Here is an 18,158-nt window from a genome sequence, read left to right on the forward strand (position 1 = left end):
GGGAACAAGAGGTTCAAGAGTTTTAGATTCGGTCATAGCATCAGAAGATGATGACATCCCCCCCCCTGTTGGAGAGAGTGACCATGTGGTTTTGACTTGGAAGATGAATAGACATGCAGGCATATCAAAGAAAAGGGAACGTATGTGGAATTATAAGGCAGGTGATTATAATAGTCTTAGATATCAACTTGAGGCAGTTCCATGGAGGGCAAAATTGGAAGGCCAGGATATCATTAGTGCATGGGAAATTGTGAAGGGATGATCGATAGAAAACTGAAATTCAGAGAACATATTGCAAAAGTGGTGAAAATAACCCAGAAGATTGCTGCAATACTGAGACGGATGCTGACCTGCAGAGAGAAAAGAGTTATCGTTCCATTGTATAAGACCCTGATCAGACCACACTTAGATTATTGTTCTCAGATTTGGTCCTCAGGATTTGAAAGGGATAAATTAACTGTGGAAAGGGTACAATGACAGTTTCAGGACTGTACAATGTTAGTTACGAGGATCGGCTGAGGAAATGTGGACTGCAGAGTTTGGTGGATAGAAGAAGGAGAGGTGGTATGATTGAGACTTTTAAACTGTTGAGAGGTGGTTACAGGGTTGACACTGGGGAGTTCTTTTGCTTGGTCGAAGAGCGGGAAGGAGCGATGACAAGGGGCCATCCCTGGAGGTTGCAGAAGGAAGCTGTGAGCTAGAGAATGAGAAGTAGTTTCTTTGCATGGAGGGTGGTTGAACTGTGACTTGCATTGTCTGATAGAGTGGTCAGAGCAAGCACAGTCAATGAATAGCATGATAGACTTTGTGTTTTCCAGGAAGGACCTCCCACAATGAGTGTCTTTTGACTGCATGAAGGCCTGAATAATAATAATAATAATTTGTTTTAAAACATAAATATTTTTTATACACAATCTTCCATATCTAAAATTGTTTTGTTTTTCTGAGAGTAAACTGGGTGCAATATTTCTGTGTTTTATTCAGGATTTAACTGTAAATCCTGTAAATTTTGTAACCTGTATTTAATAAACTTATTCCTCTGTAATTCTTCAACAATCATCTCTGTCTTCTTTCTTAAATATAGATATAACTTTAACTTTTGGCCAATCTGATGGACCCTCACATTTCCTCCAATAGTTATTTATTAATTTTAAGTTCTAAGAATCTTTGATGTAAATAATCTCCACCATACTTTCAAAGCTATGCATTTATATCTCATCTGGTTGATTTTCTATTTTTTGATACCTTTATTGCTTCTTTTAGTTCTTCTTATCTAATTGGTTCCATATCTGTACTGATTTCTTCATTTTTATTTTGTTATTAAATTTGGGTCATATAATAAATTCTTATAAATGTTCTATCCATTATTTCTCTTTTTTAGCTAGCCACACCTTACCACTAGGCATAGAATTCATTCGAACAAAATAAAGTCCTACGCACAAGTTATCTTCTTCTTGAAAGTTCATACAATCAAAAACGATTGCCTTATACTTTCCCAATTCATTTATTTGAATTCATAGTTTCATGAATTCATTCATAGTTTGAATTAATAGTCATAGACAGAACTATCCTTCTGCAGTTGGTCTTATTACTATTACTATTACTAAACAAGACCTCATGGAGTCAAAGACTCATCTAGGAGGTCCTTTTATCTCACACACATCTCATCATACCGGGTCTTAAACACATTCAAACTCCTTGCAGACACCACACTCTCAGGCAAGGCATTCCAATCATTCACAACTCTGCACGAAAAAAACCTGCCTCTCACTCCCCTACTCACACCCTCTTTATACAGTTTCCAGGCATGACCTCTGGTTCTCCCCTGATCTCCCACTATTCTCTGTAGAACTTCTCCACCATTGATCCTATAACAACCCCTTACCAACTTGTAGGTCTCTATCATATCTCCCCTCTTCCTTCTCTCCACTAGACTCTGCAAATTACATCTTTTCAATCTTTCCTCATACTCGACATTCCAGAGGTCAGAAACTACCTTAGTCAGTCGCCTTTGGACCCTTTCCAACATCTCTTCATCCTTCTGAAAACCAGGTGACCAAATCTGGGCACAATAGTCCATGTGTGGCCTAATCAAAGCCTTATACAATGGAACAAGAATCTCCCTACTTCTACACGTCAGTGTCCTCCTCATCATTCCCAGAAGTCTTTGTGTTGTCTTCACAATTTTGGCGATGTGTCCCCTAAATTTTAGATCTTTATCCACTATCACTCCCAGATCTCTTATTTCCTCTACTTCCAACAATATATTCTTACCAAGCATAAATTCTGCATCCCATCTTTGTTTTCCAAATTTTAAAACCTTACATTTTGCAACATTGAACTCACATCCCCATTTGCTTGCCCAATCACTCAATTTATTCAAGTCTTGCAAGACCACAACATCTTCACTACTCTTTATGGTTCGTCCCAACTTTGCATCATCTGCAAACAACTGAATATCTCCATCCAAATCTTTGCCAATATCATTAATATACAAGTTAAATAGTAATGGCCCTAAAACAGATCCCTGAGGCACTCCACTAGTGACTTTCCTTTTCCTGGATATTGCACCCCCATACACAACTTGTTGATACCTATCAGATAGCCAGTCTCCAATCCAATGCACTAATCTAATATCCAACCCCATCTGCTCTAGTTTGACTGTCAACTTATCATGAGGTACTCTATCAAAAGCTTTTGCAAAATCCAAATATCTTACTGTGTATCCTTCTCCTCTGTCCAAGGAAGCAGTCACTTTATTGTAATAAGTAAGTAGATTACTAAAACACGACCTCCGTTTAGCAAATCCATGCTGTCCATCAAAGATTATACCATTGTTGTCAACCCAACTCTGGATCCTAGTTCTCACAAGCTTCTCCAACAACTTAACCACAACACCTGACACACAGATAGGCTTATAGTTTGATGCTTGAGTTCGATCACCTCCTTTATGAAGTGGCACAATCTTGCCCTCCTTCCACTCTTTAGGCTTATATTATCATATTATTGCAAATTACGGGTTATTTTTACTGTGTTTATCTCTTTTCAACTGTGCTGATAATGGCTGGGAAACTTAGCCAGAAATTTCAACAATTTATAAATGTTTTCCTAACATAAGCATTATTCTGTTACTCTATAATAATTTTCTCATTATGTTGGCTGGTTATGTTTTGATCTTTAGATCTACTACAAAACTGTTGAACCTTACAGAAGCACACTAGCAGATTGTTCCTGTTTGGGCTATCCAGGACCATCCATTTTACCAAAGCAGTGCAAGTCCACCAGAATGTCACACTGCATAACAAACATTGGCAAGGCATTGGATTCCATTGATGGTGGAATGGAAAATAAGACAGTAAAAAAAGACTCAGAAGAAGCAGAAGTGAAGAATACAGTAAGCAAAAAAGAGGAAAAAAATGAAAAATAAGAAGTATCAGTACCATCACTAGTCCCCCTCCACCACGAACAGGTTTAGAATAGTATGTGCATTGCAAATTTGAGGTAAGTACTGATTGAGTTTAAAGCACAATATGACAGATATGTTACTATTTGAGTAATGCCATGGAGATCTATAAATAATGATTGTCATATTCTTTAACATACCACAAAAACAGTAATATGAAATTAGTATAAATTCATAAATCAAAATTTATGAATTTATAATGCAATACTTACATTGTTAATGCCATCAGAAACAATAAAAGTAAAACTATCAAGTTTATCTTCACTTTCAGAAGTATGTGCATAGATTAGTCTTCCTGCAACCAAGTCTAACTGTAAAAATTCTCTGACAATTTCTTCTGGTTTATCAACAAACTTTAGAGAGCCCATCACAGGAGCAGAAAGAATACTAAAGTGCAATTGTAATGGATCACTATCCGAATCTGTGGCAGACAACTCATCAGTACTAATTGAATGAGAGGAACCTTCTAGGAGAGTCAGCCCATTATTTGTAATCAAGAAAGGGGGAGACAAGTCTTCTAAAGATAACAAAATTTAATTGGAATAAGTATTTATTACTAATTAACATAATCATTCAGATATTATTATTATTATTATAATTATTAAATGGATATTTAATAAAATTTAAAACAAGCGTTATTATTATTATTATGTGACACTTCCAAGATATCTATGCAATCCACTGTCTACACTACTTAAAATCTCTATCTATACAGCACGCTATCAACATATGTGGTACTATCTGCAATCACTAACAGTATTTTTTTTTTCTGTAAATTCATGTGTACCAGGATTGATAAATAAAAAACAAAAATAATGAAAATAAATAATAAACAAAAAGAAGACATAGTACTAGATGAACAAATTTTAGAAACAGTGGAGAACTTTAATTACCTAGGATCAATAATAAATAAACAGGGAAGAGTAAAGGAAGATTCTGAGAATAGGACAGGTACAGAAAATCACAAATGAAGAGCTCTATTGGAAGATACAACCAAAGAAGAATCTAATGCAGAAGATTATACAATGGAAGCTGCAATTATTTGGACACATCTGCAGAATGAGTGAGGACTGAAAGATAAAGACATTCATGTTTGGTATTATGGATGGTGTAAACAGAAGAGGTAGACCATACAGAGAATGGATAGATGACATAAAGAACTGGTGTAGAATGAGTTTACAGAAACTACGACACTGTGCATTGGACAAAGAAAAGTGGGAAAAAGTGAAGGAGGCATCGGACACCAATGGACAGTGAGCCCATGGTTCGTGATGATGATGAAGAGTAAAGGAAGATATAAAATCTAAGATACAGAGAGCACAGATAATTTTTAATATGTTAGGAATTATGGAGATCAAAGCAAATAGGCCTAAAAACAAAATCAGGTTATTTAATACAAATATCAAATCAGTTCTAATCTATGCATCAGAAATGTGGACCTCAATAAAAGTAATTAGGAAAAAACTGCAAAGCTTTGTAAATAAATGTTTAAGGAGAATTCAACAAATAAAATGGCCAGAAAAGATATACAATAAAGAGTTATGGCAAAAAGCTAAAAAAATAAATAAATAATATATGATCAATCAAGGAAAATGGAGATGGATAAGGCATATACTAAGAAAACCTGAAAAAGACAAAGTCAAACAAGCATTAGAGTGGAATCTGCAAGGAAAGAGGAAGAAAGGTAAACCAAAGATGAGCTGGTAGAAAGGCACAGAAGAATACCTCATTAAGACTGGAAAGATATGAACATAGATGAAGAAAGAAGCACAAAACAGAGTCCAATGGAGATCTGTGGTGGAGACAGGGCTGGCTCTACCAATGGTGCAAGACATGCATTTGCATGGGGCAGCAAGTTTTTTTGAGGTGACAAAGTTGGCATAAACTATATGAAAAATAAGGGAGAAGGGGCAGCAAAATATGCTACTGCACGGGGCAGCAAAATTCCTAGGGGCGGCCCTGGGTGGAGGCCCTATGCTCCCAATGGAGTGAAGAGGAATAAGTAAGTAAGTAAGCCAGCAACAAACATGACAGGTGCTGGCCATTTTTTATTATGTTAAAAATGTCAAACAGCAAGCACCCTTCACATTTGTTGCTAACTTACTATGTATATAACAGTGTTGTGTCTCTAAATTCGTAAATATGAATGCTTATTAGTGTAACCTTAAAAGAAAGAATATGCATATAACAGGTTTTTTATTCTTATTTTCAATTCTTTCAAAATCCAAAATTTACGTAATTCATCTTTTCAATGTTAACTTTTCATCACTGTTTTTTCCGTCTTCTTTAACTTAATTTATCTGCTGCACTCAGTTGTCACTATCTTATGCTCATCACTTTTAATTACATACTGTATCATCTCAGCTCTAAACAAGTTCTTTGTCAAATTTTCACTATCTTTACCTTCATGACTTTTATTCAGGTATGCTAATCAATATCCTTCAATTAAATCCTATTAAATTAAAATTATTAGCATAGTCATTACAAAAGATCTGCTCCATCACCAAAATAGCTTAGCCTTTTCATCCTTACAATCAATAATAACATTTTTGAACACATTTCTAAATTACATACAAATACCATTCATTGGTAGTAATACACAGTTGAATCACAGGAATTTCCTATTCCTTCCAGCTTGCAGTTAATGCAGTTTATACAAAACTTAAGTTGCGATATTCATTAGTAGTACAACATTTATTAATAATCATGTGGCCTGACTGGGGAGCTTCATTTTTTTTTGCTGAATGAGGCAAAGTTGGGGAGAATTATAAGTAGCACTGCTGATCTTAATTCCCTTCAGCAAGATCTGAATAGACTTTTGATTTGGACAAAGGAGTAGGGTTATAGTTTTAATATTAATAAGTGCAAAGTGTTCATTTTGGAGTGCAGAAATAGAAGACTGTATACATATTGATGGTGCTGTACTGCAGGAAGTGGATGAGATTTGGAAGTGATGGTTAACAGTAGACTGAAGTTTAGAAGGCATATTGCAAGAGTTGCAAAGACTACACATCATAGTGCTGCTATGATAAGAAGTATACTAACATATAAGGATAAGAAGGTGGTTGTGCCACTGTATAATGCACCGATCAGACTACACTTGGACTATTGTGCTCAATCTGGTCACCTGGTTTTCGCTGTGATGTGGAAACATTGGAGAGGATCCAGAAACATGCAAGTAGTACAATATCAGGACTCTGGAATGCTGGCTATGGAGAGAGGTTAAAAAAATGTGGATTGCAGAGTTTGATGGATAGGAAGAAATGAGATGATATGATGGAGATATTTAAGTTAGTGAGAGGATTTTATTGGATGAATCCAGATGAGATTATAAAAAAAAGTAGAAGGCAAGATGGGAAAAACCAGAGACCATTCCTGGAAATTATGTAAGAGTGTGGCAAAGGGGGGGGGTGAGGAATAGATTTTTTTATGGAGAATTGTCACTGAATAGAATGCATTACTAGAATGTGATGTTAATGCAAGGAGTGTTAAGAATTTTAAGATTCGGTATGATAAATATGTTGTCAGTTGGATGAACCTACCTCCCACGATGAGTCTTCCAACTCCATGGAGGATGCAATAATAATAATAATAATAATAATAATAATTCTATTGGTAGTAATACACTAAGTATATCAAAAAATCAAAAATGTTTATTTCTAAATGAATCTAAAATTTTTTTTTATATATATATTTTTTTATGAATATTCTTAACTCTGAGTTTGGGAAGAGATGCTGCTTTAAATGAATTTTTAATGTTTGATAAATCTAAACTTAAGGAAACATAATAACTGTCTAATGTACACAAGAAGGATGACTATGCACTTTTCTCAAATTTTATTCATTATTACATATATAAGAAACTCAAGAGCATTCAAAGATTCATCAAGCGAGGTCTTCACTGTTCACACTAACATATTCACAGTCCCTCATATATATATATATCTCTCTCTTTCTCTCTCCAAATCATTTACAGACATTACATTCATCACAACATTGCCTAATCATTTCTGTATACACACTCATTTGTTTCAGAAGTGACTAAATCCACACTTGGCTGTATTCTCCCTAATATGTCTAGTTTCCCTATTTCGCACTTTCAACCTCTCACTGAACAACACTCTTGCCAAACATATAACTCCAAAACCATTCAAATACAGTCCAGGCATATATAAGTCCTTTCTTCCATTAAATTCACTCCATACACCTATAAACTGCACACCATTCCTCCTGAACAATCTTCTCATTGAATCATTTATGATTATGGCCCTTTGTCTTAATTCAGTCCTGTTATACCTAGGCGGAAGACTCAAAATCTATACTTTATCAAGTTTCTTCTTCTTTTTCCTCTTCTTCTATAAGCAACTCTTTCATATCTTCTCTCATTGCATATTTCTCAACTTTCAAAATCATTTGTGTCATTCATTCTTTCACTTCTCTCCTATGCAAACTATCAGTGTCACTAATACTATCACAGCTGGAAAACATGCTTTTGTCACTTTCTCATTAGTTATACCTCTTATCATCTCTATTATCAATCTCCATGCAATATCTTCTCCTTACTTCAGATTCTTGAACGTTTATTCTTTTCTCAATCATTTTTTTATTTTATTCTACTTCTTGATACCACAGGAAAATTATATCTCCAGTCAGTTCAACTCACATTTTGTCCTGTGAAGGATGCCATGTAAGCATGCTATTTCACTCCTTACCGCGATCTCTTCATCCACATTATCTTCAGCTACATCTTTCTTGTTCATATTTCACACACTATCATTCACTCCTTCCACATTCTCTATAACACTTTCACTATATTTTATAACATCATTAATATTAATCACTTCATTCTCCTACTTTCCACACAACTAGCATTTCTTGTATTTGCACATGAAACATTTCCAACTTCTCTCCATTCTTGTTTTTGTACCATAAACCATTCACTTTGGGAAATGAGTGCATAGAACACACACACACACACACACACACACACACACACACACACACACACACACACACACACACACACACACACACACACACACACACACACACACACACACACAACATAGTAAACAGTTAACATATGAGGGCAATCAGAAAAGGTCTCGGTCTTGACCTTAGATGGTAACACTATTGGCAAGGGCTTTTTTTTTCTAAGTTAATACATCTGTCATAAGCATCCATGTGAAATTGCAAGTCATTCTATCAAGTAGTTTGTTTTATACAGCTGCCTAAAGCAAAAGTGTTGTCTGTATCCCTCGAAATGGATAAAATTGAGTATCATGCGGTTATAAAAGAAGGTTTAATGCTGAAAGAAATTCATTCGAAGTTCATAAAAGTTTATGGGCACTCTTCTCCTTCGTTTTCCACTTCGTTTACTGAGTTTAAACATGGCCGTACCAGCCTTGAAGATGATCATGTGAAGGATGTCCAAAAAGTGTAACAACACCAGAAATCATTGATCAAGTGCCCAATATGGTATTGGATGGTGAGTCAAAGTGCATAAAATTGCTGAGACTATAGGCATTTCAAAAGAACATGTAGGATATACTTTGCATGAAGAATTGCAAATGAAAAAAGATGGATGCTTCTTGCTCACAGCAGATCAAAAATGCATTCGTATGAAAATCTCTGAACAGTGCTTGGAGCATTGTAACAAGAATAAAACTGATTTTATGTGTCGATTTATTACTATGGGTGAGACTTGGATTCACCATTACACACCAAAATCCAAACAGCAGTCAAAACAGTGGACAGAAGCCGGTTGTTCAGCGCCAAAGAAGACAAAGTCGGTTCCATCAGCAGGAAAGGTCATGGCATCGGTGTTTTGGGATGCTAAAGGCATTTTGTTTATTAATTATCTTGAAAAGGGTAAAGCAATAACTGGGAATATTATTCCGATCTTTTAATCAAACTAGATGAAAAAATTCGTGAGAAAAGACTCAGTTTGCAGAAGAAAAAAATCATCTTTCATCAGGACAATGCACCTGCCTACGAAGGTGTTTTGGCAATGGGAAAATTATTGGAATTGTTGGAACATCCACCTTATTCCCCAGATTTGGCTCCCTCTGACTTCTATCTCTTCCCAAACTAAAACTTTTCCTCGCTGATCAGCGTTTTTCTTCGAATCAAGAGGTGATTGCAGCTGTTGATGGGTATTTTGCTTACTGAGCAAAATACTGAGATCTTGCTGAGAACCACTACAGGGATGAGATAAAGGTACTGGAGCATCGCTGGAATAAATGTATTACTCTTAAAGGAGAATATGTTGAAAAATAAAAATAATTTTGAAATTATAAATTCGTTTTTTTATTGGTAGGCCGAGAACTTTTCAGACCACCCTCGTACAACACTGAATCCATTAAATTATTATTATTATTATTATTATTATTATTATTATGTGACACCTCCAGGAGTCCAAAGACTCATCAAGGGAGAGTGTGACAACAGCATCGAATGTTTTATCCCTTCCAGCTACTAACCACGCTCAAACTTGCTTAACTTTTTGTGAGCTATTAGTAGCAGAGGCTCTACCAATCGACCAACCTTTTCTGAAACTGAAAGGTAGCAATGCTGTTTCTTAGAAAAAACTAAAAATAAAAATTAGTGTAGAGAGAGATATTAAAAATCACAATTTTAGATATTCAATTTTCAGATAACTATTTTTTAACAAATGTGAGAGATTGATTTTAAAATTTAGTCGATGAAAACAACTTCAAGGATTTATTGAAAAAAACAATCTATTTAAAAGAACTGTACAGTTGACCCATGAAGAACGCAGGTTTGAAAGCGCATATCCACTTCTATATGATTTTTTATTAATAAATATTATATTGGAAAATGTTTTGGAGATTTGCAACAATTTGAAAAAACTCACAGATAAAACCGTATAGCTTAGAAATATTGAAAAAAATTAAGAAAAAGTTAGGTATGTTATGGATGCACAAAATATATGTAAATACTAGTCTATTTTATCATTTACTATCATAAAATATACACCAATCTATTATAAATAGCCAAAATTTATCAAAACTTAAGTACACAAACACTTGATGACCATACATGGCCATTTACAATGAACAGAAATGTAAACAAATATAAAGATGCAGCGTTAAATAATAATTGCATAAAATTGACTGTTATTAATTAACTAATTAACTTGGAGAACAACACAAGTAGGGAGGGTTATAAATTAACAAGAATAGACACAACTTAGTAAATAGCATAAGTTTTACATATGGTAAAACTTATGCCATAAGTTTTATACTATATAAAAATTTTTTATAACGATTCATTTCTTAGCGTATAGGCTAGGCTACCACAAAGTAATTGTATCAATTGGATTAGGCTACAATAAAGAAATCCCCGCAAAAGGCTTGATGCATGGTTAAGGATTAGTCACCTGGAGGAAAAAACAAAGATGCCCCGATAGAGGCTTTGTTCATGAGAGAGGATTGTGCGTATATAGAAAGAACTGTGAGCAAACACATGATATTGAATGTTTTTTTTTTTTTTTTTTTTTTTTTGAACATAGATATGTAAGAATTGTATATAAGTGTTACACAAGTGTCAGTGGTAAAGTTTTGTAAAGGGTTGTGTATAGTACCAGGGTAGCACAAGTGTATATGTTATATTGTTGTAAGGAAAGATCCTGAAGGTAGTTAAGTATGAGGGAACAGTTATTCTATACTAATTGCCAAGTATGTATTTTATAATGCTAAGAATTGTGCTAAGGTTGAGTGAACACAGAAAGTGTATAATTTAATGGTACCTTAAATAAATCACAAACCTGTGCATGTGTTGATTAGGTATAGCCATGACTTGCTGTATGGTTAGGAAGATTTTAGTTAAGACCTTACCTTTGTTCCTGTTCTTATAACTCTTAGACTCTATCTGCCAGACTGGTGCAGTCGTAAAATCAAATAAATTTGTCTGACAGAAGAGTGTGAGAGAATAAGTATATAGCAATCATGTAGCTGGTGATAGTTAGACATAGAGTCATCTTTACATGCAGTAGGAGCAAAGGACAAAGGCAAGAAAAGAGGAAGGGGGGGGAGAGAACAAGATTTTAAGACAGAATGGCTTGGAGAACAACACAAGTAGGGATGGCTAGAAATTAACAAAAATAGGCACAACTTAGTAAATAGCATAAGTTTCACATATGGTGCAGCCCGACAAGATAGCAAATTAGTAACTAGTAAGAAAAACCATAGATACAAAAACAAACAATGCAAGATTTTACACCATTATCTACCCATGACATCATTCATTAAAATGTTGCCAAATGAGCTCAATTTATATGCTCAGAGGAGGATATATTAACATGAGAATAGGATGACACACATAGCCAAAAGGAAACATGATCTGCTTATATACTTATAAAATGCAGTATCTACATTAATAAAGGGTGTTGCTAGTGTTACGAGTGAATGTATCAGTGACGGCTTGTACATAAGCACTGCAACACTGCAGCACCCCAATGAAAAAAACAAAAGAATTAAATTTTGTTTGTGTTTATAAATAATAACAGTGCTTACAACCAGGGCCGGATTTAGACTTGCTAAGGCCCTAAGCTATACAAAACCCAGAGGCCCCTACTATTTTAAATTACATCAGCTGGTCTTTTTGTTTTTTTATTTGAGGCCCCGGCAGATTGCGAGGCCCTAAGCTGTAGCTTTTTTAGCTTATACGTAAATCTGGCACTGCTTACAACATTATATAAATGCAATACAACATGTTAATGGTTACAGCTTATGTTTCGACATTGATTGAATAGTTAATAATTGAAACTGTTCGATAAACGCTTTAGATTCTAAAGCGTTAATCGAATTGTTGGAATAATCTAAACTTTAGATTATTCCAACACTGTGATCTGATGTGATAATTCTGATGCTGCGTTAGATCACAGTGTCAAAATTATCATGTTGGGTCAGTTCCAGCTAGACTCGCAGATACTTGTTTGCACTTGTCACTGCATGTAGGAAGTAAATCTGACACTGCTCATTGAGCAGTATCGCTACAGATAAATTGTATGAATGCATGCATTGTTTCTGTGAGATACAAAACTTATATTATTGATGTGTGTTCATGATGAGGGTGAAATATTTTTAGTAAATCTTATTTTATTCTGTCAAAATAACATATAATTATTTATTATAGATACAAGGCTGAATTATGACGAATGTCACTGTTGAAAATATGAAAAGAATTTTTTCAATTATCATTACATGAAACATTATCATTACACGAAACAAATGCACTGCAATCTTACACAGTGTCGGAATGTCAAAACCAACACTGCTCATTGAGCAGTGTTGCTACAGATAAATTGTATGCTTGCATGCGTTATTTCTGTGTACAAAACTTTCATTATTGGCATGTGTGCGTTCGTGGCGAGGGTGAAATATTTTTAATAAAGCAATTTTTAATATGTAAATTTATTTATTAATAAATTGGTTACTGATTAGGAAAAGATGAATTATTTTTCTTATTTTGCATATGCAGCATCCCCACTTAAATTTTTCACCAGCCGCCACTGGCACCAGTATATTTTAGCTGTGCTAAATAGTGTTAGTTTCTAATAAATTTTAAAATAGTTTTAAATAAATCAAACACAACTGGCTGGTATTGTTCTTAGAGTGAATCGCAAATTCAGCTAACCAATATACTATCCATTCCCATCCTCTGCAACTTGTACACCAACTTATGTAAATTTATTTATTAATAAATTGGTTACTGATTAGGAAAAGATGAATTATTTTTCTTATTTTGCATATGCAGCATCCCCACTTAAATTTTTCACCAGCTGCCACTGGTACCAGTATATTTTAGCTGTGCTAAATAGTGTTAGTTTCTAATAAATTTTAAAATAGTTTTAAATAAATCAAACACAACTGGCTGGTATTGTTCTTAGAGTGAATCGCAAATTCAGCTAACCAATATACTATCCATTCCCATCCTCTGCAACTTGTACACCAACTTATCATGTGGTAATCTATTAAACGCTTTTGCAAAGTTCAATAATATCACTGTATATGATTCTCCCTTATGTAACACACTTGTTACCTTATTGTAAAATGCAAGTAAATTGTTAAAATAAGACCTACCATTTACAAATCCATGCCGACCATCATAAAGAATACTGTCCATCAACCCAAACTTGTATTCTATTCCTAACCAATTTCTCCAACAAACAGACTACATCTACAGTCATACTGAGTGGTCTATAAGTCAAAACTTCTGTCTTCAACTATGCTTATGGAGTGGTAGTATTTTGTCTTCTTTCCACTCCTTAATAAATAACCTTACCCACTACAAGACTTTTATTAAACGACCAGGACAAGGGCATAGCTAACTGTTGTGAACATTCCTTAAAAATATGTTGTGATATGTCATTTATTCCCACAGCCTTATTAACATTTACTCAATTAACAGCTGATACACCTCTGATTCTTTCATATCCAATTCAACTAATACTTGGCTCTCTTCTACATATTGCACAGTATCAGTTACCCCAGTATATAATATACACTGATGAAGAGCTGATTAAATAACTCCACTATATCCTTTGCAAGGACCTCTCACGATGAGTCTTTTGACTCCATGGAGGCCTGAATCATAATAATAATAATAGACATGCTGCTGCAGTGACTATCCACCAGTAACAATCTTCCATAATTATTCCTCGCTAGCTGTAGAATAATGTTTTTATTAAGTAAATATTTCGTCTTATGTATCATAAGACATCATCTATACAATTATCAAACACCAATAGGAAATTAATTAAAAAAACAGCAGTAGGCATGCTTAAATTGGAATCCCTCTACATATACAATTTGTGTTAATGGATTAAACTAATGGGCTCAAATTAAAACTAAATTAAATTAAAATATAACAGATAAATTTCTTCTTCTTCTTCTTCTTCTTCTTCCAGGTTAGGCATTTACCTATTCCAGTAAATGGTCTTTCCATCTTGTCACTGGTCATCCTCTCTCTCTCTCTCTCTCTCTCTCTCTCTCTCTTTCCTTTTAGTCTATATCTACCCACCTCTTTTGGTAGCAATATCTTTCCATACTAGATAGATATTCTTTCCATTTCTCTCTATATTCCATGATCTTTTGCAAATTCCAGGGGTGGCCACTTATTATTATTATTATTATTATTACTACGGGTGACTCCAAAGAGTCCTTAGACTCATCGAGGGAGGCCCTAAACATCATGTCCACACAACTATTCGACATTCTCACAGTATCTATCATATCCTGCCTTGAACTCATTCACTGTCATAGTACCCACAACAGACTCTGGCAGCTTATTCCACTCATTTACCACTCTAAATGTTTTTTTTTATTCAGTGACCTTTTAATTGTTCCACAGATTTTCTGCAATTTCTTTCTTTTTTTTTTTCATCTATATCTTTATCTTTTAAATATGTTATTATGCAGCCTAAATAATTAAACTGTGTCATCTGCTCTATTATTTTATTTTCTATAACTATTTTTGATCTAACATGAACCCAGCTCTAACACTCTTACTAACCACACTCTTGCCCAGCTTCCATAGATGCCCCCTAGTCCTCCCACCACCAGTCCTATTCTCAAAAATATCTTCTGAATTAATCTTATAGAAACCCATCAGTAATTTGAATGTCTCAATCATATCATGCCTTTTCCGTATATCAACCAATTTCTGCAACTCACAAATCTTCAACCTGTTCTCATAAGGTTCATTCCACAGACCTGCTATCATCTTGGTCACTCACCTCTGGATCCTCTCAACCTCCTCCCCATCAAGAAGAAACCTAAGTGACCACATCTGGGCACAGTAGTCGAGATGAGGTCTAATTCTTATCCTTATTCCTTGTTGTAACATATTAAAATTTTTCCCAGTGTTAATTCAGTAATAACCCTTAAACAGTTTAAATAACTCAATCATATCCTCCCTTTGTCTTCTATTGACCAAATAGAAGACATTTCTTTTCTGATGTGTTCATTTCTTATCTAGTCAAATTTTGTGCATCCTTTAATTGTTCTTAAAAATCTCACTTCTGATGCTTGTATTTCACTTTCATCTTTCTTTTTAACTGTCCAGATTTCCCAACCATATAACAGAGTGGGAGTGGCCATTACTGGATAAAATTTTAGCTAAGTTTCTAGTCATGCTTTTTTTATTCAGTGTCCTTTTAATTGTTCCACAGATTTTCTGAAATTTCTTTCTTTTTTTTTTTCATCTATATCTTTATCTTTTAAATATGTTATTATGCAGCCTAAATAATTAAACTGTGTCATCTGCTCTATTATTTTATTTTCTATAACTATTTTTGATCTAACATGATCCCAACCTTTAAATGTTATGACTTTTGTTTGCATCCTTCGTAGCTCAGTCAGTGCAGTCGAAGCCCTTTGGTTGGAAATCCCTGGTTTGATTCCTCTCAGTGATGCGAGGAACCTTTATCTGGTCTCTTTCTACTAAATGTGAGTTAGCCGATCACATATGGAGGTAGAGAGTTTTTTCACCAGGAAACTTGGATTCCCCCCCCCCCCCAGAACAGGCAAACAGGCCCATGAACACATGCATTTACAGACATAGGATACACTGGGAGGCATAGGGCTAACCACCTTATCCTCATTATGATAATGGTTAAATGTAGAAAAATCCTCAACATCACAAAGTAAAAGAAGAGGCAAGGAATAAGAAGACTTTTTGTGACTGTAGTTTGTTTAAAAGTGCCATCTTTACTAGACTGAATTGGAAGATCCGGGAACTCTTCATTATGCCTCTCTATTAAGTATGTATTGGCTCTACCAGTGTTCCAACTCTTTCAGTGAAAGTTCTAAAAGGACAGGTGTTAACATGGTGTTCAGAACTTTCTCATTTCTGAAGGGTCTGAGACGCTGATTAGCGATATGTCCCATCTCCGAGCAGTTAAAACATTTAGATTTGGGGCATTTACCATCCAAGTTATTGTATGAACCACAATGCAGACACTGCCTTTGTACTCTTGGAGTTGTTTACCATAACACAGGTGGTACCGATGTTGAAAAAATTTGGTACGACATCACCTTCACAATGGTGAAGGTGACATCACCACAAAACCAGTTTGGATCTTCACTTGATAAACCATTTCATATGTTACTAATCTTACCCCATTTCGAGAATGTCTGTATAATAATTTCATTACTGTTCTCTATATATATTCCATTGGATATCTTTTGATTTTGATTTTTACCCGGCTCCTGACTGTTTCAGAAATAACTTTGCAGTCCTCGAAAGTAAAAACCTGTAATAGTTTGTCCCTTGTGTCTACATCTTTAACTACAATTAAATATTTATCTCTGCCTTACAGGGTGAAAGAATAAATCTTATTAACATCAACTATCTCCTTTTAAAATCTTAGTCACCCATCTCACTTTTTCACATCCTGGAATTTTAATTCCTAGAGCTCGCTCCATTGGAGGAATTGGTACCATTATCTCAGGTGGGGAAAAAGACTAAAACCTCTGGTGATTGATTCTAAGAGAAGAAGAAAAAATACTTTTCAGTTGTAAGACAGAGAATTAAATAATCCAGTGATACAGAAGTAATTCTACAAAACCAGAAAATGCTCCATTTGAGTACAATGGTGGCAGTGATACCACAAAAAAGTAATCCCATAATGCAGATATTAACTCCACTATCAGCAATCTTAATATTTACTTTAAAAAATAAAAAGAACAGTGCTAGTGGGGGGAAACCACCACTAGCACCAGTATAATAAAATCAAAATGAAAACAAATGTACTTAACTTACCGAAAACCGAGATGTCATCAGTGCGAGTCAGACCCTTTACTGAGGTCTTCAGTGGAAGCCAGACCCAAAAGTGATACCAAGGTTGAAGTAATGAAGAAGTCATATTTCCATATACAAGAAGCCAAAAGGCATCATCATAACTTATTATTAAAATATTCTAGATTAGAGATAAATGCTGAAAGTTTTTACACTTCATTATACTACAACAATCCCTCGATTAATGCACCCAATGCATTCTTTAAAACAGGCCCATTAATCGAAAACGCACTAATCAAATATAATAACCTATGAGAAAATGTATAATTCATTCCTCAGATTTTTTTTTGACCTTTATTTTTTTTTATAAAAGAATTAAGGTATGTCTCAGGGCCTAGTTAAAGGAAAACGATGAAGCTGAAAGACAATAAAACATATTCAGAATATAAATTTATTATTCAGCTTCTTAACAAAGAATTGAGCTAAAGTAGTTTGGCGGGCATTCTGTTTCTTTTTTTCATACAACTGAGGTATGGCCCTATTACCTCTTCTGCAAATTTTACTGTTCTCTCTTCACCAGGGTCAGTCTCTAAGCATTGCTGCTGAAAAACTTCGATTGTACGAAAACTATTTTCAAATTGCTTCTTTGAAATCTCTTTGGGCTTGTCAGTGATTAAATTTTCTTCATATTCTTCAGGATCTTTCCTCTGTGTATCTAAGATATGTATCTCAGATAAGAATGTGGTTCCAAATGGCTCTCATACTGCTAGCAGTAATTTCATTTGACTTTGCAACTTTATAAACAGGCTGAGATTTCTCTGATTTGGCTAGAAAAGTCCTGGAAGGCATTCGCTTCCAAAAAATGGACGGTTTCATCTACATTAAATATTTGTTGATCACGATAGTCCCCTTCTTACACAATTTTCTTCAA

At 34.7% G+C, this 18,158-nt stretch overlaps 1 protein-coding gene across 3 annotated transcripts in view; it reads right to left on the minus strand.

Annotated features, from left to right (window-relative positions):
• LOC150099333 (extracellular matrix organizing protein FRAS1-like) overlaps positions 1–18,158 on the minus strand; it is a 1,385,483-nt gene that overhangs the window by 527,056 nt on the left and 840,269 nt on the right. For all 3 annotated transcript variants that reach the window (XM_090403569.1, XM_090403568.1, XM_090403570.1), the window contains one exon: positions 3,676–3,980. In XM_090403569.1, coding sequence (XP_090259695.1) covers positions 3,676–3,980 — 305 coding nt within the window. The remainder of the gene's footprint in view (positions 1–3,675; positions 3,981–18,158) is intronic.

The sequence above is a fragment of the Typopeltis vanoorti genome, chromosome 14, assembly GCF_054136105.1.
Source record: "Typopeltis vanoorti isolate ZY-2024b chromosome 14, IOZ_Tvanoo_1.0, whole genome shotgun sequence".
Classification (NCBI taxonomy): Eukaryota; Metazoa; Arthropoda; class Arachnida; order Uropygi; family Thelyphonidae; genus Typopeltis; species Typopeltis vanoorti.